The sequence below is a fragment of the Choloepus didactylus genome, chromosome 3 (assembly GCF_015220235.1).
Source record: "Choloepus didactylus isolate mChoDid1 chromosome 3, mChoDid1.pri, whole genome shotgun sequence".
In the NCBI taxonomy this organism is placed as follows: Eukaryota; Metazoa; Chordata; class Mammalia; order Pilosa; family Megalonychidae; genus Choloepus; species Choloepus didactylus.
Genome location: NC_051309.1, coordinates 164,363,753 through 164,390,349, shown reverse-complemented (window position 1 = coordinate 164,390,349; position 26,597 = coordinate 164,363,753). Strand labels below are relative to the sequence as shown.

At 38.1% G+C, this 26,597-nt stretch overlaps 1 protein-coding gene across 8 annotated transcripts in view; it reads left to right on the top strand.

Annotated features, from left to right (window-relative positions):
* SH3D19 (SH3 domain containing 19) overlaps window positions 1-26,597 on the top strand; it is a 177,476-nt gene that overhangs the window by 114,089 nt on the left and 36,790 nt on the right. For 5 of the 8 annotated variants that reach the window (XM_037830805.1, XM_037830808.1, XM_037830804.1 and 2 more), the window contains 6 exons: window positions 11,548-11,588; window positions 16,021-16,061; window positions 17,482-17,524; window positions 19,252-19,387; window positions 19,516-19,669; window positions 20,391-21,383. In XM_037830805.1, the coding sequence (XP_037686733.1) occupies window positions 16,046-16,061; window positions 17,482-17,524; window positions 19,252-19,387; window positions 19,516-19,669; window positions 20,391-21,383 (1,342 nt within the window). In that variant the 5' untranslated portion in view covers window positions 11,548-11,588; window positions 16,021-16,045. The remainder of the gene's footprint in view (window positions 1-11,547; window positions 11,589-16,020; window positions 16,062-17,481; window positions 17,525-19,251; window positions 19,388-19,515; window positions 19,670-20,390; window positions 21,384-26,597) is intronic. The other 3 variants (XM_037830803.1, XM_037830802.1, XM_037830809.1) reach the window with 1 other exon arrangement.

Sequence of the window (26,597 nt, the reverse complement as noted above, 5' to 3'; positions counted from 1 at the left end):
TCTTCTACATCTTCCTGCTTCCTTCCTTTCTGCGTCTTTCTGATGCCTAGAGAAGGCAGAGTTTGTCTCTGTGAATCTTTTTAAAAATACCTTTAAAGACAGACCTACTTGTCGGGGGACGCAATCATGACCCTTAAATGAAAGTATCCTCAAGTACATAAAATGGTATCCTAAAACTTCCTCTTCTGTGGGCTCCCCGGTCCAAAAGTTTACTTTTTTTGTTGGGTAATTTCGTATGTCTATTACTATTCATAATTTTAAGTGACTTTGAAGTCCTTTGGTTACCAAGTATATTCTTGTTTATGGAGTAGAAAAGTTTTCCAGTGACTTTGAAATATATATATATATTAGCTGGTGGGAGGTCTGCTTGTAATGGAGAGACTGTTGAATATTGCAGCAAAGTTTTGTGCCTGCCCACTGTTGAAATTTCTGTTGCAATTCCCAGAGGAGAACAAATCCAAGTGTTGTTAGAATGAACTCAGCTGTTTACACGTTCCATTTACATTCTTCATCAAAGTCTTGAACTTTGCAACAGAAACTCTTTTGAAAGGCTTGGTTAAGTGAGGTTTTAAAAAAGTATTTGTTTTCATTAGTATATAGTTTTTAAAGCTCTTTAATATATGAAATTACATTAAGTTTTGCTCTTTTGTATTTGTTTGTTGTTTCATTATTTTCTCCACCATCAATTGAGCCTATTTTATTCTGACTTAGGTATCACTGAGATTTAGTGAAAAGATAGAAATGTAATGCTGTAAAAGTTCTAAAAGGGTAAAAGAGAGGAGTTAGCCAATCTGAAACCTTTGATCAAGTGCCTACAAAGAGATAGATGTCTAGAGCATTCACATTTAAAACATATTTTTTAAAAAAGTTTTGGTGTAGAAAAATCTTAGTGTCCTGTAGCAACTTAATTTAGTCATTTTTATTAATAACATTTACACTTAGCTTTTTAAAAGCGTGTCAGCCTCATGATTTCAAATCATTAAAGCAAGCTGATATTTTAGAAATAATACCTTTTTAAAATTTAAGTTTGGGTTTCAAACTGACCTAATTTCTTTCTAAGTTGCTAGAAGCATTGGTTAATTAATATTTTGATCTGTTTCAGATGCTTAAAATATGTATTTGTTTTTGTGCTGAAAAATAATAAACTGTCATCCCTGACAGCAGTTTTAATTCCATCAAGAATGGAATTTAATTTAATTCCATAAAGAATGGAACACGAAATCATGTTTCTCACCTTTTTTTTCTTTCCCTGCTTCCTTCTCCTATATCCACTGATTTTTCATATGTTTTTATTAATAGTGAGGCTTTATTATTTTACAGGGCAATATTGCATTGGTTAATTGAGATCAATTTGGTCTCATTTGAAAAATACCACATGCTGAGGTTATGGCATCTTCCCAAATATTCATATGCATGTACTTACCCCTTTGTTTGTAACATATTTTGTTGCTAGCCCAGCTCCAAATTCCAAATGTCATCTGCTCTGGAACTTTTCCATTTTGGTGCTGATTTTGCTTGGCACACCCAGGCACCTCTGCCATGCAATGATGCCTTCCAGGTTTCAATACTGAATGAGTCCAAGTGACTTAGGAATTATGTCAAAACGAAGGTCAGAAATAGCAGTCTACTAATGGTATCCCCACTAAATAATTAATCTCCCCACTTTTACTCTGATAGACTTATGATTGTGTATAGAATCTAATTCCTCTCTTCCTTCCATCCTTTATCTTTTATGTGATCTAAAATTCAAATTATCAATTAATCAAATATTATCAATTACTTATCTACATGTGCGTTCTTTTGATTTGCAGTATCTCCAAAGGATTAGTGTGAATCTGGGGTTGTTCAAAAAGCGCTACATTTTTTCATGCACTGAGGAAATTAAAAGATAACTAAACATCGGGGTGATAAATGCACAACTATATGATGGTACTATGAACAGTTGATTGTACACCATGGATGATTGTATGGTATGGGAATATATCTCAATAAAACTGAATTTAATTTTTTAAAAAATGAAAAAAAAGATAACTAAAAAGTTTTGGCCAGAGATGTTAGCATTAAGAGCTGTTCTCCGTAACTGACAACAAAAGCCATCACCAGGTGTGCCTCTGCATCTACTGCAGTAAGTGGAGGAGATGGTATCACTGCCAACCTTCCTATCCTTTTGCCTAATGGGACCAAAAGAGGAAAAAAATAAATTATATGTTCTGATGAGAACCGGCATATCGGAATATTTAGTATATATCTAGTAAAAGACAGACTAACACACCATAAAGCAGATCTTTCCAGGTTGGTGATAATCTAGTATAAGAAACTTTTTTGCTTTTTTTGCTTTTTTTTTTCTCCCTGAGTATTTCTCCATCTCTGGACAGAGGGCTTTTACTTGGTATTTCATATTATATCAGAGTTAAGAGTCTAAATATGGACTGTGATGTAGGAAACATCTGCCTTTAATTTTTCCTTCTCTGGTGTGACCAAGTGATTCCCCTTTGGATTTCCACCACATACCCAGTGTCCTAATTTCTCTTGCCAGACATTGTCACCTGCCAGTCTCATGTCTGTCACAAGAGGTTATACCAGGTTTTCCCCAAATGTCCATAAGGAAGTGTCCAAAGGCATGTGAATTACATAGAATCACTACTGCATACAGTTTTTGAAACCAGGCATGTAAGATTTTAGAGAAGGGTATCATTTTTCTATTCTTTTTTTTAAAAAAAAAAGAACGTCTCTTCATATCCTTTAAAAATCATTGTTAAATGGGGCGTAACTGGGTGAATCAGTTGTTTTTAGGAGATTCTTTATATATAATCCAAAGTATTCCATGGCATGGAATCTGAGATGTTGAGAGGACTTTAAAAATTGCTTTAATTTTAAAAGGTGCCTTAATTTTTTTTTTTAATTTAAGATTTGTAAACAAAATCATATGAACGTTTATTGAATATCTACAATATGCCTGTCCAGAGAAGAAGCTTATAGTTTTATAGAGGAAATAATATACAAAAATACCTCTAGTACAAGGGAAAAAGAAATGGCAATTCTAATTTTAAGAAAAGCAGAAATACACACAAATTTTAAGTTCTTCCCCTGTCTATTAGCTTCTGACCTGGCTATTAGTACCTTCTGGGCAGGGACCATGTCTCAGTCGATCCTTTACCTTTGTACTGTTATGGGTTGAATTGTGTCCCAAAAAAGACATGTTCAAGCCCTCACCTCCAGTCCTGTGAATGTGAACTTACTTACAAATAGTATTTTTTGAAGCTGTTACTTGTTATGATGAAACTGGATTATGGTGGGTCCTAATTCAATATGACTGGTGTCCTTATAAGGAGAGGAAATTTGGACACAGAAAGATAGAGGTGGCTGTGTGAGGAAGGCTGGGATGAGTGATGCCGCTAGCCAGGCAGCACCATGGCTTGTCGTCCACCCACCGGAAGCCGGGGGAGAGGCGTGGAATGGACTCCCCCTTTGAGTGGAAGCATGGTCCTGCTGGCACCTTGATTTCAGCCTTCTAGCCTCCTAAACTGTGGTAAACGTCTGCCATTTAAGCCAGCTGGTCTGAGGTACCTCGTTACTGCAGCCCTGGCAAACTGAGACAGGAACTTAGTATAATGCATAGACCTAAATAGCATAGACATTAAACTTCCAGGTTCAAAGCTTAAAATTTACTCTTAGTGAAGTGCACACTCACCTTTTGGTCAAAAATACAGAAATCTTCAGCTAAATGAGACAGTAGTTCGAAAGGTCAGTCTCTGGACATTGTACATGCTTCAGACTGAACCTGCCATATATTTGTCTTTTATTTCATTATTCCCCATTTTGTCTTGGCATTCAGTGGGCACCCCCTAAAAGGCTATCCTTTTATGCCTTTTACGAACAAATAACTCCTAATCATAAAATTTAATCCTACTCTATTGCTTTATATCTAGAAAAGAGAGGTTTGGATTTTTGCCTTTTTTGTCTTTTTAGGATTTTTATATAAACTCTTTCTATAGATCACTTTAGGCTGACTGTAGAGGAAAAATATGATCCCAGAAAATATTTTCCTAGTTATTTATTCCTTGGTTCATTCAATAGGTGTTTACTGAACATATGTATACATCAGATCCATAGTTCTCAATGTTTTTGTGTTTGCATTTGAAGAGATTATAGATGCTATTCTCACATGTGCAGTAAATGCTGTCTTTCTTAGGTGCTGGCTTGATTTATGCCTTGCACCTCTTCTCAAAGCAAGCTGCACCTGCCCCGCATCTTATAGACATAACCCACTTAGACAAAGCTCCATCTGATCAGTGTATGTTATTATGTATGAAGTTCCATGGTTTGAAATTTATCAGGATACAGGTGAAGTTTATGCTGCCTACTGGTTGACGGCCACCAGTCTGAATTCATGAAGGGATGGGTTCTGAAGATGGTGTACAATGAAAGCTGTGAATACACTAAAGCAGTCCTGTAATTCCATCAATTCACACTCAAAGTACAATATTTGTTGCAAAATTCTGTGCCGTGTTGAAGTCAAATACACCATGTCTCAATAAGGCCAACCTTTATTGAACAGAATCTAGTCTTAGAACACAATACTGTTCTTCATTGAATACCAGATACTCATCAAGGCAACATTTCATATGAAAAATACCTATTTTTCAACATTAGCTCCAGACACTTAGCAAGAGGTGCATACAAAAGATGTAACTGAGAATCGAGGCCAACAGGATGAAACAAGCGGGAAAAACATCTCTCACTTATTACCAGGGATTTACAGACAGAATTTCCTGAACTATTTAAATTATTTCTTTCTCTCTCCTAGTAGGATTGAGTTCGCATTAGGTCACTGATCACATATAATTCCATTGAATCGCACTACAAAAATGATAGTCTAGTAGTCTTATCATTTAATCAGGGAGTCTAGTTGTGAAGAAAGAAGAAACCAACAAACTTAAAGAACTGGGAAGACAGGGTAACATATTCTAATTTTAAATGTACTATGATTGTAACTAATATATTACAGTTGAAAGCATTTTCTAGTGTCTTCTAACTTTTTTATGTGATTTCTTTTTTAAGAGTTAAAGAAATATGAAATTAAATCTATGGAGCGACTGATCATCTTGCCCATTGTATGAAAACATCCTGGGAAGGATGACCTAAAGGAACAGAGATCTTTGTTTTCAATGTGGATAATACAGTGCTCACAAAGGCTTGTCAGTGCATTTTGTTCTCTTAGCTTTGTCGTGGCATCAGCTTCATAGATTAGTTATATGAGAATCATGCATTGTGAAACTCAGAATGGTTCTAAGTAGTGAGTAATAATTCTGACTGAAATGTGAATGGTTAATTATTTGAATTTATAAGGTAGGATTATGGTAACTATAAGACCGACCCATCTGGTGTTAGCAGGATGGTTCCAGAAATTTTAGCCTCATATTTCATAGACTGCATAGCAGTTTGTATATTGGGAAATAGGGTAGGAAATATTACTAACATTTTTGAGAGTCTAAGATGTGCAAGCACTGTGCTATATACTTTACATAGTTTTCTCATTCAGTCTAAGCAACAAGCCAAAGGTAGGCATTATTATCCTTATTTTACAAATAAGGAAACAATTCCAGCAAGTAAGTAAATTGGCTGAGCTCACACAGGCAGGAAAGTAGGTCTCTGGCTGGCTCCAAATCCTGTCCGCTTCCCCCTACAGTCATGCTGTTCCACAAGATCTTCATGCATCCTATTTGGTTTTTCTCTACCTGCCCTCCATACTCTTCGTGCCCACAGGTGTGACAGTCTGTAGAACTCATTTCACAAGTTTTATATTAGGTAGAAAGTGTTAATAAAACTCATTTAAATGTGTTTATTAGCTTTATTTAACTAAATATGTTAAATAATGGTGACATACAAAATTTGGTTGTCCTTGAAAAAGATTACGTAGGAAAATACCTGATGTAACATGATGTCATATTATAGATCTTAAGGATCATAATTGGACTGTCAATAGTGATGAGAAAATAAGTAAACTCAGAATTCAAATAACTTTTCCCCCAGATATTTCAGAGTATCAGTAGAAGTCCTTTGTAGTTTTGTTATAGTTTTTAACTTTAACCAAAGTCGTTCGAATTGGATCTCAATTATTTTTTCCTTATGAATCTTTATTCTGTAATTCTCACGGAAAGAATTCTAAAATATGGAGGCACAACAGAGTTTTAGAAGTATAAAACTAGTAGTTTCAAGTGATTGCACTTATTCTTTTCCATTCCCCACAGTTGATCAGATCTGGTCCTATACAATGTGAGAGTGACATTAATTTAGATATTTTTAAATGATAGCTATATATTTGTCTCAGTGGCAAGTGCTAGCTCATACTTTATTCTCTTCATTACATAATATATTGTCTTAGTCTAGCAGGTAGTATAGGATGATACAAGTTATGACTATGCACATGTAAAATGAAAACATAGGTATTTCTGCAATTCTGTAATACACTATTGCTTTAAGTTTTAGGAAGCAAATCAGTGTTGGCCCAAGACTGTTTTAAAAAGTTCATGTGATTATTATTATTATTTTTTTTTTCCTGAAAAGCAGCAAGTCAAGAACTTTGGTTTCATTGTGAGGATATTTGAGTTCCAGGCTCTATTTATCTCTTACCATAACTTCTTCACATGCTGTGCTCAAAGAGTGCTGAACTGCTCACCCCTGATCCTTTGTACTTACTGCCTGAAACTCCCTCTTCAGAACCATTCTCTTACAGGATTTTAAGGTCTAATTCAAGATATCTGTCACTTTTTGGACACTTTTCCTGATACCCCAAGATGGAATAATGTACCCTACATCTCTGCATCCTTAGCACCTTGTGCCTACCCCTATAAATACTATAAAATAAAGACAGTTGCAGTATTTGTCTTTCCCATTGATGGCAGAGTCTGCTTTCAAAGCATTCCTGGTGCCTGGTACCTATTGTACGAGTAGTAAGTATTGTATGTACAAGAGAATGAATCGGGTAGGTCTGGGTGAGATAATGCGACTTCTAACCTGCAAAAATCACACCAACCTGACTAAATACTTTTTTCTAAGAAATGGGTATGAGTCCATCCAAATGTTCAGAGTTTTGGGAAATAAACATTATATCGACTGGTAGGTTTATCAGTTTACATGACTGGAGGCTGTTCTCCTAAATTGATTAGCTTAACTCCTTGTTAAACTACTGGCTTTACTGAGTGGCACTTGAATGATATGCTCTTGGCCTTTATTGAGGCTTTTTGCAAAGGAACACATTTTTTAACATATTCAGTGGCCTCTACACACAGAGAGAATCCCAAAAACAGATGTGATGATGATGGTGGGCACTTGAAGGCATTATTTTCAATAGTGGACCAAAAAAACCAAACCCACTAACTCCAGTTGCTTGTTTGTAAAAACAGTTCTTTGCTCATGAAAGAAAATGTAATTGTGTGTGTGTGTGTAAACTTAGAAATAAACTCATTGCTTTGAAAGTTGCATAAGTACAATACTTTTTTATAATCTGTCATATTATAAGTAAAATGTGGTGGAAAATAAAAGGAGAGGTTGGATCTTCTGTGGTGAGATTTAAGAGTTAACCATTGTAGTGGTGGTGGTTTTTGACAACATTGAAATGTCACACCTAGCAACTTTTATTTTGCTGCCTTCTGCATCTGCAGAGTCAACACAGACTTCACTGAGAAATTTCTTTGGTCAGCTTTCTGCTTGAGAATACTTGCCAACATATTGAACTTTGTGGAACATCCAGAAACGTTTCCCCATCCCCCCAAGCCTGAAGTAGAGAATTCCGGACTATAGTCGGACAGTAGTGAATTCCCATTTGGCTTGGCCACTTACCAGCTGTGTGACCGTAGGCAAGACACCTAAACTCTATACACCTCTCTTCAGTTCCTCATGTGTTAAATGGATCCTGTGTGTGGCACACAAACAGTTACAAGCTGTTCTCATCATCATGTTCACCAATGAAGTTACATCATTAGAGATTCATTTCATTAGGTTAAGAAACTTTTAAAATGCAATTTTCTTTCTTAAAAATACTTGCCTAACAACTAGCTAAGCTTTCATGCAATGACAGTGATACAGAGTGCTCCTACAGAAAGCCTGAGGAGGACTCATTGTGGGCAATGGGAAGAAAGGATAGAAGAAAGATAGACATTACTATTGACCCCACTAAAATAAAAAGAACTATAAGAGAATACTATGAACAGCTGTATGCCAATAAATTAGATAACCTAGATGAAATGGACAAATTCCTAGAAACACGCAAACCACCTACACTGACTCAAGAAGAAACAGAAAATCTAAACAAACCAATAACTAGTAAGGAGATTGGATCAGTCATCAAAAACCTCCCCAAAAAAGAAAAGCCCAGGACCAGTTGACTTCACAGGGGAATTATATAAAACATTCCAGGAAGACAAATCCAATTCTGCTCAAACTCTTCCAGAAAATCGAAGAAGAAGGAACACTCCCTAACTCATTCTACAAGGCCAACATCATCCTCTTGTCAAAGCCAGATAAAGATACCACAAGAAAAGAAACCACAGACCAATATCTCTTATGAATATAGATGCAAAAATCCTCAACAGAATACTAGCAAATTGAATCCAAAGCATATTAAAAGAATTATACACCATGTTCAAGTGGGATCTATCCCTGCTATGCAAGGTTGGTTCAACATAAAAAATCAATTTGTGTAATACACTGTATTAACAAAATGAAGGGAGAAAAACATGGTCATCTCAATCGACGAGAAAAAGCATTTGACAATATCCAGCGTCCTTTCTTGATAAAAACACTTTGAAAGATAGGAATAGAAGGAAACTTCAACATGATAAAAGGCATATATGAAAAGCCCACAGCTAACATCCTACTTAATGGTGCAAGACTGAAAACTTTCCTTCTGAGATCAGGAACAAGATAAGGATGCCCACTGTCAGCACTGTTATTCAACATTGTCCTGGAAGCTCCAGCCAAATAAATTAGGCAAGAAAAAGAAATAAAAGGCCTCCAAAATGGAAAGGAAGAAGTAAAACTCACCCTAATTGCAGAAGACATAATCCTATATACAAAAAATCCTGAAAAATCCACAACAAATCTCCTGGATCTAATAAATGAATTCAGCGAAGTGGCAGGGTACAAGATCAACACCAAAAAATTGGTAGTGTTTCTATACACAAGTAATGAACAACTGGAACAAGAAATCAAGAAAAAAAATTCCAGTCATGATGGCTGCTAAAAACTCAAATATCTAGGAATAAATCTAACTAAGCATATAAAGGACTTATACAAAGAAAACTATGAAACATTGCTAAAAGGAATCAAAGAAGACCTAATAAATGGAAGGGCGTTCTGTGTTCATGGATTGGAAGACTAAATATCATTAAGATGTCAGTCCTACCCAAAGCAATTTATAGATTCAAGGCAATATCAATCAAAATTCTAACAACCTTCTTTGCAGAAATGGAAAAGCCAATCATCAAATTTATGTGGAAGGGTAAGGGGCCCCAAAGAACTAAAGTCATCTTGAAAAATAAGAGTGAAGTTGAAGAACTCACACTTCCCAATCTTAAAATTTATTACAAAGTCACACTAATGGTATTGGCACAAGTACAGACATTTAGACCAATGGAACCAATTTGAGAGCTCAGAAATCAACCCTAACACTTATGGCCAACTGATTTTTGACAGGAGGGAAAAACACTCAATTGGGAAAGAATACTCTCTTCAATAATAGTGCTGGGAAAACTGGATCTTCATTTGCCAAAAAAAGAAGAAGAAGAAGACTCCCACCCTTGACTCCTGGGGGAAGATAAATCATCAGGCAATGAGACCTGAGGCAATTATGCTCTAACACCAACACTTGATTCTCTTTCTTGGGTTTTGGAAGCCATTTCCCCCTAGTGTTCTATCTCCCTTTTAGACGGGTCTTTGTTATATCTCAGGAGTGGTTTTATATACCCCACCAAGAACAAGGACTCCTGGTATTAGGGGAAGTAATGCCTGAAGAGCAAAAGACAAAATATCTGAATTAACTCTGCCAAAGCTAGGACATAGAGTTATAAATTTAGAGTGGAGGGAAGGTGCAGTTTTGCATCACTTTGTTTTGGTGTGGAGTGGCCTGGGCTCAGATTCCATCTGCACAGGGGAAACCAGAAGGGAGCAAAGAATATCTCAAAGAAAAAGTCTTTTTGAAACCTGACCAACTAGTCAGGTTTACTATCTGTGTGATGTCAGGTCCTGGAATGGGAACCCATTAAAGGTTGTGCGTTTTGTTGAGTGTTTTGTGATGCCCCTAAAGGTTATGAGTAAACATGCCTAATGATAGTAGCAGTTCACATTTATTGAACACAAGCTTTGTACCAAGCACTGTGTAGAATGCTTTAGTGGATTCTCCCCCTTACTCTTCACAACAACCTCAGGAGGGTTTTATTATTCTTTTATTTCAGTTCTTTTTCCAAGAACTTTTTTTTTTAAATCAGTATTGCTGAAAACAATTATGTCCTTATATTACTGTCCTTGCTTCATGGTATTAGAGAATTCCACAAACTTAATTTTCTTTTTTTCCTGTATGGCAGAATAATATATTCTTAAAATGTCCCTCTCTTAAAATGAATGATATAGCATTATATCTTCCTGAAATTTTATCTTAACTACCTAAGTAACAGCAAAAGGATTTATACAGATTACCATAAGTATAAATTTAAAAAAAAAAAACATAAATTCAAAAATAGAATTCTGAGAAAAACAAAGATTTTATAAACAAATAGTTTTCGTCGTCGTTGTTGTTGTTTTCCTAAATCAAATCATGAAACTTTCAGGGTTGCATCTTTTTCCTAAAAGATTTCAAAAACAATCCAGCTAGTCTGAATAAAGACAGAATAAAAAAAACTCACAAGCTGGTAACAAAAACCTTTATAGCTAGAGGGTCTTGACCAATTAATAACCAGAGGCTCAGAAGGGTTCCATGACTTGCCCAAGGTCACACAGTTAGAGGCAGAGCCAGGACAACCAACATCAACCAAACTCAAAGCAACAGAGGAGAGTTTTATATTTAGGTGCTAATGTTTTTCATTCTGATTATAGGAAGTACTATTGGTCCTTAGGTCAAACTGAGTATATAGATTATCTGTTTTGAACTGACATGAGAAGAGAGGAATTCCAAAGCCAAACACAAAAGAGATATATAGGGAATCAGTGCTCTTTCAAGCTTTTGCTACCTGACTTCAAATGGTGTCCAGATTTGCTCTGGAAGACACAGTCTGTGGGCAGCTGTGTAGGCAAATTTAAGGTGAAATTTTATTTACACTGCAGATACATTTCACCAGCCTTCTCATTTCCCATAAAACTTCTTAAATATCATAGTCAATGCTTTTAAAGATTTCTTTACTTTTGTTTTGTAAAGAGGATAAGCCAGTGACTAACGTATGATACTTGCAGCTTGGTGCCATATTGAGTCCCAAAAATAACTGGTATTGTGAATGACTCTTCTTCAAAAGGATTGATGACTGTATAATAAGTTTTCTTTCTTTCTTTTTCTAGCCAAGGACCCTTGTCATCCATTAGAGCAGTGATCAAGAGATGTAAGTTTGTTTTTTCCTGTTCTCTGTTTTCCTGTATAATAAATTTAAATGATGATTATTAGATTTCCAGCAAGTGATTGTATTTGGTGACTCTTACAAAGAACCCAACAAAAGTAGCTTCTCCTAAGGAGTAATAAACCATTTTCAGACAAGCAGCTAGTTTTTTAACTTCCTTTTAAAGTTTCATTTATTGATAGGTCAGTTTCTCAGAACAATAATTTTCTCTTACAGATCAAAATTTTTTGTTAATCTGGACTACTTAGTAAATTTTTATGATTTAATCTTAAGTTTCACATAACCATTTTCTGCAGGTAAAGACATCTGAGGAGTTTGTAAAATATCAAACCCTGTCCTTTTTGGTTCATTTGCTTCCACAGTTCTCTCCACAATATTTTTAACTTCATAGATACCTGTAAAGATAGGCTCACACCTCCACATACAAGAGAAAAAGGCTGGGAGTAGAATTCTCTCCAAAATGGTCCTTTCATACTTTCTGTCTCTACTTCTTGGTTAACAATCTTTTTAATAAAAGACTCCGGAATGCTCCCTTGTACAAATAGGACATGGATTACCTGTTATGGGGAAAGAAAAAGAAGGGATTTTGGATATTTTAAGATATACTTCACATTATTTGAGTTCTAAGGTCACCACCCTGAGGAGAAGGAAGCCTATTTTTAGAAACATAATTTGTAATATTAGCATGAATTTAGGATATCCTAAATTCACAGGTTATGAACAGCATGCATTTGAACCATTCCCATGAAAAATTTATAAGGTAGCAGTACAGAAGTATATTCCACATTTGCCCAATCTCTTTTTTCTTTGTTGGTGAATTGTAAGGATATGGGAATACCACAATATCTGAAGGGAATTCACGTGTAAAAATGAAAAATTCATGCCAGCATTAAATGCCTGTTCCAACCCAGTTCAGCCCCAAGACCAAAGAACATACCAGGCACAGAATTAGACATGAGTTTAATGGGACTTACTGACAGGAAGTGATTTTTCTCAGTGGAGGCTGGCTGAGGAAAGATGGAAGTTAGCGCCCCACAAAGAGCAGGGGATGAGGGAGGGGTGGGTGCCAGGGGGTGGTTTATAAGGGTTAGGGCAAGGACATTCCATAGGGTATGAGAACAGCAGGGTCTTGTGACACAGGGGTGTGGAGATTTGTTATCAACAGTGACCAGAGGAGGGGAGTTTCAATATTCTGTGTATAGTACCATTCGTACATCATCCCTCCCCCCCCCCACACACACACACACAGGCACCGTGATGTCTGATGGCTTTGTCCGTCCTGGTCAAGTAGGCGGCTATGTGAAATAACTCACTTTCACTATGGAGGAGAGGGCTCCTGGATCCCCACAATGCCTTAGAACCACTGAGGGGAAGAGAAGGGAGAGAGAGAATTTAAGTTGGAAATTAGGGTCTGGAATTTAGGCAAGAATTTCTTGCTGGAGCTATAATTTGGGGGAGAGTCAAGGTTATAGGCAAACACCTGGGAGTAGCTAAACATTTAGGAAGAAAGCATACAGGATAGAGAAGATGACAAAGGGCAGAATCTTGGGCACTATTCACATCTGAGACCAGGTTATGCCTTTAAGGGCCCATCAGATGAAAGATTCATGACCCAATAAACCCAGCCCTGCTGAAGGGAAGGGCCTCCTTTGACTGAATCCTTTCTGCTGGCTCCTGCCTTCTGCCCCTGGTTTCTTACTTTACTTTCCTCTTGGATTTCAAAACCTTTGGTAGGGACCATAATCTATAACTGATTTCCCATGGGTCCTCCAAAATGGATCTTGTTTTCCCTGAGGCCCTGCCATGCAGAGCTGAAGAAGGCAGCTGAGGAGGAGTCAACAAAGAAAGCTGTAAAAGAATAGTCAGTGTGTGTTCCAGGTCAAAGGAGGAGAGTGTTTTGAAAGGAATGGATGAATCACAAATAGTTCTTAATGGTGCAGCAAGGTCAAGCAGAAGGCTGAGAATAGGTCATTGTAAGTGGCACTTAGGAGGTCAGTGGTGACCTTTGAGAGAGCAATTTGAGTAGAACATTGAAAGCCAGACTTCAGTTTGAACAATGAATAGAATATGTGGAAGCGGAAGCAGCCGACTCTTCCATGAAATTTGGTGGTAAACAAAGGGAGGGAGAGGGAGAAAGGAGAGGGCTGGACTGTAGCTTGGGACATGAGCAGGGTCGAGTGAAGAGGAGATTCAAACATGTTCGTTGATTGTCTCAGATGAGGAATCTCAGAGACGTTCGTTCGTAGGCAGCAGAGGAGTCAATGAAGAGATCAGACTGGAGAATGAGAAGAGGAAATTGCAAAGGAGGACCCCTGCAGAGAGTGGAAGGAGGTGAAATAAAGGGAGAGTCCTTTCTTTGAGGTGTCTTTTAATTTTACTAGCCCAGTTGTCTTTTTAATTCTTACATGTTGGTCGCTTTGTAAACACTTAGGAAATATTTGCTGATTGTGTTGATGTTTAGGCAAGCAGGCCAAACAGTCCAATGTGACGCCATGTAAAGACAGAATGAGGAATAATTGTGCCGTCCCCTTTTCTTGTTTTCCCTTTTTGCCTGTCCTGTAAGAAAAGGTTGGAAACAACTTTTGCTTTACTATCCCAGACACAGTTATCTAACTGTGGCAAGGAGAAAGGCCACCATATTTTTACAAGTTATGTTCTTTAAACCAGTTGTATTTCAAATTCTTTCAGAATGATTCTGATTCCAGTCAAGCTGGGGGTCCTCCTTTTCTGCTAAAGTGTCCTAACTGGATGTATCTGGAATTTCATGATCTTTTCATTAACTTTCTCAGGAAAATTTTTCTCTGAAATTCAGATTTTACTAATATTGATTGCCTTCCATAGGTCAGAAACTGTTAGATTTATACTGTAAAGTAACACTGCATGATAGGTGTAACCCCATTTTACAGATGGGAGGATAAGTCTCAGAGAGGTAAAATGACTGGTCACCAGGTGGAGCTGGGGTATGGACCTGGGCTTCCTGACTCCAAGGCCGCTGAGCTTTCCACTCCATCACATATGTTCTTGCTGCCATGTCAGATGCATCTATCTCATCTTGTGTCCCAAGAAAATGTAGTTAGTGAGTTATTTTCTATTATTAAGATTTGTATTGATTTGTATTATCAATACTATAATATAATATTCCTATGTGTTTATTACTTCTGGTCATCATTTAATCATTAATTTTGAATTATTTAAATCAGGATGAGCATCCAGTTCTTCTGGCTCTACAAGGTGTTAAACTGCTCCCAGCCTTGCAACTAATGGGCACTTGGGATAATTCACTTACCCTCTCTGCATCTCAGTTTCCTCATCTGTAACGCTTGGGTAGGACGATCTCCAAGGGTCCTTCCAGATTGTGATGCTGCTTTATTCTTTATTGTGCTAGAATTGTAAATCCATAGCTCAACTTTTCTAAACATCCTAATATGAATATTTCATGCTTAATGTGAATTTAACCATATGATTAGAAAAGTTCGAAAATATTTCTGAAATTGAAAGGATAACTTTAACTGAAAATATTGCCTTATTCTGTGGCATTAACCTGAAATGCATGAAAGGCTAACAGCTTGTGGCGGGGATCAAATGGAACACATTGGTGTGTAAGGGTGCTGGTGGCAAATTCGATTCTCCTGACCACACCTACATCAAAGCTTTTTAATCTGAGAAAATAAGAATGAGGTTTATAGGATAATTAACAAATTGTGAGACACAATAGGAAAATCTGACAAGAAAATCTAAAGTGTCTCTAGCTACCAAACTTGTTCGACACTGACAAAAGGGGTCAGTCGTTCGGAAAGGATCAAGGGAGATTTCATAGAAAATGAGTCGGGGGAGAAAACATCAGACAGAGCAGGAGAGGGGAAAGCAGTAACTGCCTGAGGGTGTGGAGGCGGAGATCTATAAGTGTGACTGCGAGACCCTCTCTCCCCTCATCTTGCCACATCAGGGGGAGGGGTCAGGGAGAAGATGATCTGTTACCAGAGGCCCCCGTACTGATGACCTCTTGTGTGACGGGGCAAGCAGGTCAAAAGCCATTGATTTAACAGAATGTAAATTGACCACCAAATTACCCCAGTGTTTTTCCTCCTTTAAAATTGATCCCTATTAAAGTAGCAAATTAATTCTGCAAAATGGGTTTTAGATTTTTTTGTACCGTTGTTAACAACTACAAGCAGAATATTTGGACCGTGGTTATGTGTATGGATGTCCTGGCTGTACAGATAGATCTTCATAGCTACAGATTTCTTTCCTCTCTATACCTATGGTTTATCAACTTTTTTTCTCCCTCGTAGAAAGGGTAAAAACAGTGGTTAAGGCAAGACAGTCTGGCTCCAAATTCCCTTTTAGAAAATAGGCAACTAGGTTCACTCTTTTTTCTCCCTTTCCTCTTCTATAACCCCTTCTTTTTTTCCCTTAGCACTCATGAATAGTGCACAGCAAAAATGCCCCGTGGAAGAGGTATGTTTGTGACAATACATGATGTCTTTTTAAAGTTCTCTGTCTGCTGATTCTGGCGTTAGCGATGGTGGTGATGTGATTATAGCACGCTCGGGTGAGCCTCTGACTTAATGAAATGATCCTTACAAATCAGATGCACTACTCAGAGCTGTAGCCTCTCTGTCCTCTTTTATTGCAACAGACTAAAAGCACCTCAGCTTGGCTTAGCTCTTGATAAAAATCTAACAGTCAAACCAGCTGATGATAAGAATATAGGACATCCTCCAACTCACGATGGAGAGGTTTTGGTTTCAGATGCTCGAGGTTTGTTTTGGCAACCCAGCATAGGTTCAGCTGTCACCACTCCCATCCCAGTCTGAATTTCATTTTCCCCTTTCCTCTCCCTTCCCTCTTCCAGCTTTAGCAGTTTCCTTGTTTGTTCAGAGAGAATCAGAAGTCGGTAAGAAGCAGAAAGAAAAGATTCACACTTCCAATCCTTTCAAATCAGAAGAATTGAAAAAATAGAGTTTTGGAGAGATATGAAGGCAACTGGCAGAAATAGTTTATGACTGAAACAAATTCCCCTATGTGCACAAATCTTGACAGTACAGTATTTGAAGATTTTTTTTTTTTGGTTGAAGGGTCTTTAGAATATGTTCCTTGAAAATAGGGATAATGTCCTCTATTACACAAAATTTAATACCATATGTGACAAATTTTCCAGATTGTCTAAGACTTGTCTGATTTATAAAGTAAAATTTGGAAAAAAATTTAAACTATCTAGCTTCTTGAGTTGAGCCTTGAGAGAAAAGTCAGTCCTGAATATACCATATTATGTACTATAAATATATTTATAAAAGTGATGACTATATTTTGCATTTACTGTTTTCTCTTACTTTAAGTAATAAAACAATTTCAAGATTGTAAAGTTCCAGAAAAGATAGAAAATAATAGATGAAAATTTGACCACTTCCATTCTCTTGACAATAGAATTATAAATAAGGATCACAAAGGTATAGTCATAGGGATTACAAAGGTATTTTTAAAAAATTTTCTGCCCATTATTATTTCATATCATTGTCTTAATGCTCTTACCATGCAATTTATATTTAATAACCATCTTCCTTTCTATCTTCTATCTTCAAATAATTTTCAGAAGCATAGAATCTGCTTTGGGGAGTTTTTGAAATCTCCGTTTTCTTATGCAATTCAAATATATAACTATAATTAATTGTATACCATAATAAAAAGACTATGTTGATTTACTTTTAAAAAGGCTATTTTGATTTACTTTTCTATTTACCAGTGTTAAAATTCAAATATGTTAAAATTCAAATATCAACTATATGCCAACTTTTTCCAGTAGTGCACTCTATAAAAATGTAAACTTTTATTGAATATGTTAATTTTGTGCTATACCAATTTATTCTTCCTTCTATAGCTTCTCGGACTTCAATTCAGAGTGATCTTCATCGAGATAGAAGGTATGGTCATATTTATAACTGAGAGCATATATTCTGCTAATAATTGAAATAAAAGTGTTATCAATTAGCAAGTTAAATATTTCTCTTTCATAAGCAAAGTATTACTGTTTTCTGCCTCTTCAATACATTCCCTGAATTAATCTATAAGTGTGAAGAAGCGAATATAGACCTGAAAAGTGACTGTATTTACTAAAATCAATTTTAAAAATTTAATAAGTAACTGCTATATGTAAAGCATTGGTGTAACTGCTTTTAAGAAAGAAATGCTTTGTTCATCCTAGTCACTTAGTTTATGTTGCATGGATAAATGGATGGATGACAGCAGAAAATTGAATGGAAGGATGAAGAAAGGAAAAGAGGCAGGCTGGATGGACTGACTGGATGAATAGATGGCTGGTTGGAGAGAGGGAGAGAAAGAGAGAGGAGTGATTAGCTGAATAGAGAGAAGGAAGGATCAGTTGATGGACAAATAGATTATACAATGGATGGAAGAATGATACATAATAGGATGGAAGGGTGGACAGATGGATAAATGAATGGATGAATGTTTGGAAGACATAATCCCCACTTTCATGTTTTTACAGTATGGTATAGAGTAATTAAAGCAAGAACCTTAGAGTCAAGACGGAACAAAGTTCAAATCCTGACTTCACTACTTTCCCACTTTGTGACCTTGGCAAGCTACTTAATCTCTCTTAGCCTTTGTATCCCTATCTATTAAATGGGGCTAATCATACTTATGTCATAAAGTTGTCATAAGGATTAAATCATGTAAAGTATTTAACACTGATTAAATAGTAACTCATTATTACTACCACCTAGTTAGACAAAAGCTATACGATGCGGTTCTTTGGGAAGGCAATTTGGGCTTAAGCAAAGATTAGGTTTTACTATTTCACAAGCTAGTATATGAGTGTATATATATCACAGTTTGGATAATGGCAGTGCTTTTTGATTTTGAAAATCTCATTTTCCATTGAGTACTATAGAGAGGCAGAGCAGACATCACCAACCTTATTTGTCAGATGAGAAAACTGAGCTCAGAGAGATTGTTTAATTTCCACAAGGTCACACAGTTGGTATTTGTTAGAAAATCTTGCTGAAGGTTAAGCTGGAAATGTAGAATCAGGTTAAGAAAATGACAAAAACACTACTACCCCTCGGCATCAAAGATTAATCATCAAATCATATGCAAAATTAATCAGGAATACAGACACACATCACGGTCTCAAAGTGAACATGTAACTCTAAACACTTAACAAGAACTTGGAATTGGGGCAGAGGTGGGGCGAGGCTGAAGAGGACGTTGTTTTTAGGTGCTAATTTTCATTTCAGGGTTTGTACTTTATAATAGCAGAAAACCAAACAATTCCAATTGACCAGTGCATTTGCCTATCTCACAATTATGTTTGTGTTGTGGGCCAGAGAGTACAACCCTGGAATAGAGACTCTGTGGGTTTTACTTAGTCCCCATCCTTATCAACCAAGACAGGGCCCTAGGTTGCTATGCTCAGGGTCCATCTCTAACTTCTTGAGGCCGAAGTCATAGAGGACAACTGCCTCTTGTTCCCTTGAAGTCTGTCCGAGTGCACTGTTCCATTTCTGTGAATGTGGCAGTTCTTACAGAACTTTTTTTGGGTAGTGGTTTTTATGAATCTTGGCACATTCGCAGATAGACAATAGCTTGTTTCTACCCTACGACACTCCACGGAGACTTCTGTTTGTAGGCGCCCGGAGATCACCATCGTTGCCGCTGAGCCGCTGAGGCCGGCCTCTTGGTTTCCGGGAGCCCCACCTGGATTGGGATTCCCCCCATCTTCTTCTGCAGGCCCCTGGAGGCCCAGTGAGCTGGTTCCTGCTGAGGTGAATAAATACCACATTATCTCTTTAAATTTTATTTTTAAAACAAAATTCAAAGATAGAACAATGAACTGTCAACACCTTGGCTACTTTCCTGTAGATGTCTAAAATCTCCATTCTTTATTTTGCAGCTCCCACCATCTTATGAACAAGTCATAAAAGAAATCAACCAAGTTCAAGTTAATTCTACAAATAATAATAATGCTGCTGCCACTCCCAGGCATACTATCACTTCTGCAACCCAGACTGACTTTTCAGAAGAAATAGACAACCATCTGCCTCAAAGTAATGTGAATAATTTGCCCTTCCTGATTCTGACCTAGTTCTAGGGAAGTAATCAGTAGGCTCCCAGCCTTTAAAATAGTTTGTGATTTGTGCATAATTCATTGAGCTTTACTTCCCAGTCGGTGCAATCACTATGTGCTTGCTTTATTTGGGTGTGCTGTGATTATTATAATAAATCATTCTCTCGAGTCACAGCCTTAATCCCATGGGCTCACCCTAGTTCATATCACAGAAACATCATCTGTTTAACTCATGGGGTATATTACTGCTGATGCCCTTTAGTCCCACTGAAAATGATGTTATATTCAGCAACTGAAACTTAATAAGATGCTAAGGATGATTGTCCTGTTAGCCTTTAAAAATTTTTTGTTAAGGCAACAGAGATGATAGTTGCTTTGGAAAAGTAAAGCAAGAAATTTTGGAATTTTGACAACCAGAGAGGATTGGGTCATATAATAAATCTAGTAAGAATCAAGAATTTAATGGTGTTAAAAAGTATTATCGAGTGAATATTTGTTATATGAGCACAGATAACTGGAAGAACTCTCCTGCAGGAAACTGAGTATAAACATTTCCCCAGTGGTTTTGGAATTACTTTTTACTAATTAAGAAAATTAAAATCTTGCATAGATTTTTTGGAAAAAATCTGCAGATCTTCTAATTTTTTTTCCTCTTAAATTATAACATTGCAACTTCTTTGTGTTCATTTCGTTCTTGGCAGCACTGCAGGCACCTCTCAAGCCATCCTCAGCAGTCTCACCTGGTGATCCTCCGACAAATGTGGCGCCTTTAATTCTCTTCGATATTTCTGAAGAACAAAATAGTTCAGAAAACCCCAGTGCTACAAGATGTCCAGTGCCAAGGCCAAGATCAAAAAGCAACCTCAGACCAATAGCCAGAGATACTCACATTAAAAAGGAAAGTCACCCGAAAATTAGCCCAGTGGCCACAGAAGAGGAGCCATCCCCAAGCCGGTCCCAGTTTCTGCTGGACAATCCCAGTGACTTGGACAGTCAGTCAGTGATGAACATTATGAATGCAGAACGAAGCCAAAATAGTATTGTTTCAAGGATCAAAGCATTTGAGGGTCAGACAAATACAGAAACCTTGGGATTGCCCAAGAAACCAGAAATTGCTCCCCGCATGCTCCCCCCAAGGTCTGCTGTTTCCTCAGGGAAACCCTCTGTGGCTCCCAAACCAGCTGCTAACAGAGCTTCTGGAGAATGGGACTCGTCAGCTGACAGCAGACTCAAGGCAGCCTTCAGGGAAGGGCTCACCCCACAGCCCCCACCTCAAGAAGCAAGGGGTATCCCAGTAACCAAACCTGAATTGCCAAAGAAACCAAATCCTGCCCTTCTACGAAGTGTCAGTCATGAGATTCCAGGAGGAGGCCCCATGGCTGAGAGCCCTGACGGTGGGAAGAAAGTTCCAACTCCTGCCCCTCGCCCTTTGCCTCCGAGGAAAGCAGTGTCCTCAGAAAACCCTCCCTGCCCTCCAGCTTCCCTGAGGCCTGTGCCTGTTCCTCCCCGACTCTCAGTGGCATCACAAGCCAAAGCCTTCAGGTCGCTGGGAGAAGGGCCCCCGGCCAACCCCCCAGTTCTTCTGCAGAGTAAGCCTCCAGGGGACATCGACCTCATCAGCTTTGATGATGACGTCTTACCCGCCCCTTCTGGAAGCCTGGCTGAAGAATCATTCGATTCAGAGATAGTTCTGGGTGAGTAAAAATCAGAAGTGGAGGGGAATCTAAACTCATCCTAGGTTACCCTAAATATTTGCTGTTTTAGTATTCTGTCCATATGTTATTGAAGGGTGTGTGGAGAAACAGAGACAAATAGGGAGGAACAGAGAGAGATGCAGAAACGTGGAGCTGGGTGGGGGGATGAAGATAGAGAGGGAGGGGGAAACATGGAGTGAGGGAGATGAATGCAGCGAGAAAAGGGAGCTATGCACAGAAACAGAGAGTAAGAATAGAAATGCTCCATTTAGCAATTTGTACTTAATTCATTGATTACTGGTATATGGGCCAGATGCGAATTCAGGCTTCACACCGAAAGGATCCCAGGAGATTGGTGGGATGCGGCATGAGGAGAAGGCACAGGGAGGCTTCTCACAGTTGGGGAGTCATGCAGTGGCCCCAGATAGGCTCTGCAGACTGTGCTGGCCCCAGCTGGGAGGACCCGGATAGGGGCCAGCCCCCAGGGAGGAATCTGGCAAGAGCAATGCAAGGAGTGAGGACCCAGCCAGATGTTACAAAATGTTTTCCCCATGATCTTCATGCAACATCGTCCTTTGGGAATGCAGAGTTTTGTAAATAAAATACAACAGTTGTAGGTTTGCTACCAAGATCAGGACAATTAAATTTCCCAAGAAGCAGAGAGTATGTTTTCTTTCTCAAACTGTTCAGTGGGGTATGTGATGATAAAGCTGATCTTTGATTTATTAAACTCAGCTGTTCTACTTGACATCGATAAGATTCCTTTTACTGCTGTTTACTTATTTGGGTAGAATATGTGAACAAATAAGCTTAGTGGTATTTTCAAATGGTGAACTGTATCTTATAAATGGCCAAGATGAGCAAAATGGTACAAGATCTATGATTTCAAAACCAAATTGTGCACAGCATAGGTGGGTTTTAAATGATACACAGATATTTATTAAATATTTATTATGTGCACAACATTGTCACTGGCTATAGCTTATAAACTTCAGACATATGCCTCTTGTCTTCAAAGGGTAGAAGGAAAAACACTAGCATATATTGGGCTTCTGTGGTGCTCCGAGCCCCCTGCTAGGTACTCAGACATACATTGTCTCATTTAATACTTGTAATAACCCTCTGCTATGTTATCATCAGCCCCAGTTTGCTGATGAAGAGAGTGAAGCTGAGAGAGATAAGTGGGTAACTTACCTGGTGTCATGCCAAGCCAGAATACAAACACAGTCTTTCATCCCAAGTCTAGTTTGTGTTTCACTACATTATGTTGCCACCCAACATTTTTGTGAACCCTTAACCGTGCAACACTTTAAAAACTTCTCAAGTCTTAGTTAACTTCATTTCCTTCTTTAATGCATTTTAACATTTTCAGTGTTAAAAGGTTCCCAGTAGAACAGGGAGGGATATATCCAACAGCAGCAAGTTAAGGAGTGGAAACAGTACAGGCCAAAAAATCACCTTTGTAGAACCTGCTAGATTCTGTGGGGGTGATAACTTGGTTAATAATTGCTGGAGATTTTTTCTGTGTCACCAAGCAGATAATTACAGTCATTTGCAGAAAGGAAGGTCAACAGTATACTTTCAATATGAATACAGTTTCATGCTTCATACTTAGCCTTTTCTGTTTCCTGATTCCTGCCACCTCATTACACAACATTTAATTGTTGGGGTGGTCTTTTAGCAAAATGTGTAATTTCCTTGCCCTGCCTGACTTTAATCATTGCTCTTGACTGTGGAGTTATACTCAACTGAACACTTTATCTCCTTTCTAACCTTCTCCTCCTCCTATATTCTGCACCTCACTTGATGACACCACCACAAACTTAGCATCTCTGGAGAAACCCAAAGAGTATCCTTGGATCCTCCCTCTGCATCATCCTCCTCCCCAGTCCTCCCATTGTGCTGTCCTCCTCTCTGAGTTCTCCCACTGCATTGCTTCCTTCCAAGGTCCTCCCACCATGTTGCCTTCTTCCCTGAGTCTTCCCACCATGTTGCCGTCCTCCTTGAGTCCTCCCTCCATGTCGCCCTCCTCCCCGAGTCCTCCCACCATGCCGCCCTCCTCCCTGAATTCTCCCACTGTGTCAACCTCCTCCCCAGGTCCTCCCACTGCATCACCCTCCTCCCCAGATCCTCCCACCACACCATCCTCCTCCCTGAGTCCTCCCATCATGCCACCCTCCTTCCTGAGTCCTCCCTCCACCCCCTCCCTGAGTCCTCCCATCGCATCACCCTCCTAGGTCCTTCCACCTCATCGCACTCCTCCTCAGGTCCTCCCACTGGGTCACATGGGGACTAGCTGCTGCTTGGACTTTTAGTTGGACAGGCTGGGGTCTCCATTTATTTGCTTTGTGACCTTGGGCAATTTACTTAACCCCACAGTGCCTCTGTTTCTTCATCTCTAAAACACATTAATACTCCTCACAGAGTTATTGCAAGGATTAAATGTGATGAGGCAGGAAGGCCCCTCTCACATTGTTTGAAACATAGTAAGTGCTCATTAAGTAGTAATTACTGTTACTTCTTGTCCTTCACATCCAATTAGTTACTGAGTCCTGCTGGTTTACCTTCTGAATAGTTCTGGAATCTGTCTCCTTTCCATCCCTACTGTACTTACTGCCTCACTTGAGACCTTTATCATCTCTTGCCCAGATCACTGCAGTGGCCTCCTAAATTGAACCCTGCATCTGCCTCAGACTGTCATCCTTCATGCTGGAATGCACATTGGACCTCCTCATGCCCCTTACCTTTGCCCTCCAGGGGCTCTCAGGATCCCCTGAACTCCTCTACATGGAAGGATTTTTGTTCATTTTTGGTTTTGTTTATTGATTTGTTTGGAGACTTTGTGACTTTTTGATGGTATTCCAGTAGCATTCTTTATAAATAAAGAGTTATGGTCTCTTTGTGAAACCTTGCATAATCATCTAGGCAGAAACTGGGAGACGAATGCGCAGATATGTCTTCCCTTCTTTTCCTCTTCCCTCCCAAATAAAGAAGATCTAATAAAACAGTGTTCATAAAATGAAGTTGCCTTATTAATCTCAGGAAATAGAGATCAGAAAATACTGAGGCTACGAAAACATTGTAAAGATTAGAAAAATTATTAAAGAAAAACTCATAAAACAGGCAATTTAATATCGGATTCATTTCTTGGGTAGAATGCCTTCCAGGTTAATGTAATGGAGCTGAGAAGTATTATCAAGTCTTCTTCACACCTTTACAGATCATACCCACTTGTCAAAAAAAACAGAATGCTTCTGCTGTCAGCCTCCTTATACAGACCAGAATAATAGTTTAGCAGCCAGAATGCTTCTGCTGTCAGCCTCCTTATACAGACCAGAATAATAGTTTAGCAGCCAATTTCTGCTATTAACAGAACTCAAGGGAAAGAAATGACAGAGAAGCAAGCCAGGGATGGTGAAACTAATTATGATGACAAGCTTATTTTCATAGATAGGTAATGGGCAGAAAACTCTTTATCATCAGTGTTTTTTTCCACCAGGTGATGAAGACTATGCGGATATAGGTGTAAAGAGGCCTGTTTGTTTTACAGCATGTGTAGATTAATTGGTGTTTGTGTGAGGCACTGAAAGGAAGGCAGACTAAACACTGCTAATAAAAATAGAGAAGAATGCCATTGACTTCCCTTAGATTTGGATAGGAGATTCTTCTGGAGGTACTCTCTGTTTTTTTCTATAGAATCAAAAGCAAACCATCCTGCAATCAAGGGAGCTGTGGCAGTGAGCTCTGTTTCTGGGTCACGGAGCCCTTTGAGAGTCTGATGCAGCCTGTGAACCTTCTGTCTCCCCTGAAGAGAGCACCAGGATATGTACATTTGTGCAAATTCAAGATATAGTTTCTGGAGCTCCAGAGACCCACTAGTGGGCCCTAGATTAAGGATTCCTATATAGCATATTGGAATAAACATAAATGGACTGCTTAAATAAACTGTAGTACATCCTTACAATGGAGTATTATATAGTAATTTAAAAGGCAGATATATATCTCCTACTATGGTCCAAACTCCTAGAAATTATTGGGTGAAAAATACAAGATATGGAATAGTATTCATGTTTTTTTAGCTGCTATTAGTGTTAAAACTCACATACATATATACGAATATGCAGTGCCTTTGTAAAGATGTACAAAAGGTTGTCTTTTGGGAGGGAACTGGGAAGACAGGCAAGGATGGGGTACCCGGGCTTCACTGTACACCTTTTGACCCCTTTTGAATTGCAGACTATGTGCAAGAATTACCTTTTACAAAATAATTAATGAATGAATTATCTTTTGCTAAATAGCTGAACACAAGCAAAATTAGGCTGAAAAAGACTGGGAGAATTACCTCTTGTGGTCTTTGCCATAGGAAAAGAGCTGCCTCCTTCATTGCTTCTCAATATTGTGATGAGTAGAAATTTTAAAAAATAATAGAATAATTAGTGATTTTATGAAGTCATATTATTCAAAATTACAAAATGGGAGCTGATGATTATGAACCAAATATGTGTAAATGAGACACATTCAAAAACATTTATCTGCATTGCTTCCTATTAAGTAAAATCTCTAAGGAATGGTATCAGAAAAGTTTTTATATTTCTAGTTATTTCATGGAATATTTTATGGCCCTTATTGCCTTGAAAAACAACTAAAACAACAGGAATTTTCTTTGTTTCCCTTGTTTTTAAGCGGTTTTTGCTTTTATTTGTGGAACTATTATTTTTGCTGATCTTGTAACTTCTTTCTTGTGATTGAATTTATTTTTTTGGATTTTTTTTTTTCAGTTAAAAAAGTAACATATATTCATTGTAACAAGTCAAACAATACACAGATTTGGTAAAAGAAAAGAAAAAGAAAAGAAGTTAATTTCCGACCAGTCCATCCAAATCCCCACAGTACAGTGTTAAAAAGGCAGTGTGTAGCTTTCTGTCCTTTGCATGTGCCCAGCCAAAGCTAACAAACATATACATAAACATAGACTGTTCCCCTGCTTTTTACAAAAAAAAATTCTGTCATCCTATACCCATTCCTGAGCAGTGTGCAGTTTTCATTTAACAGTATTTTTATGGGCTTCTCTTAGAGGGTAGTAGATCTAAAACTAATGCATAGTTTCCTCATACCTGCCTAATATTCCCTCATATGAGTGTATCATAATTGAGTGAACGTTTCCCCTATTGATGGACATTCAGGTTGTTTCATTTGTTTTTGCTTAATATTCTG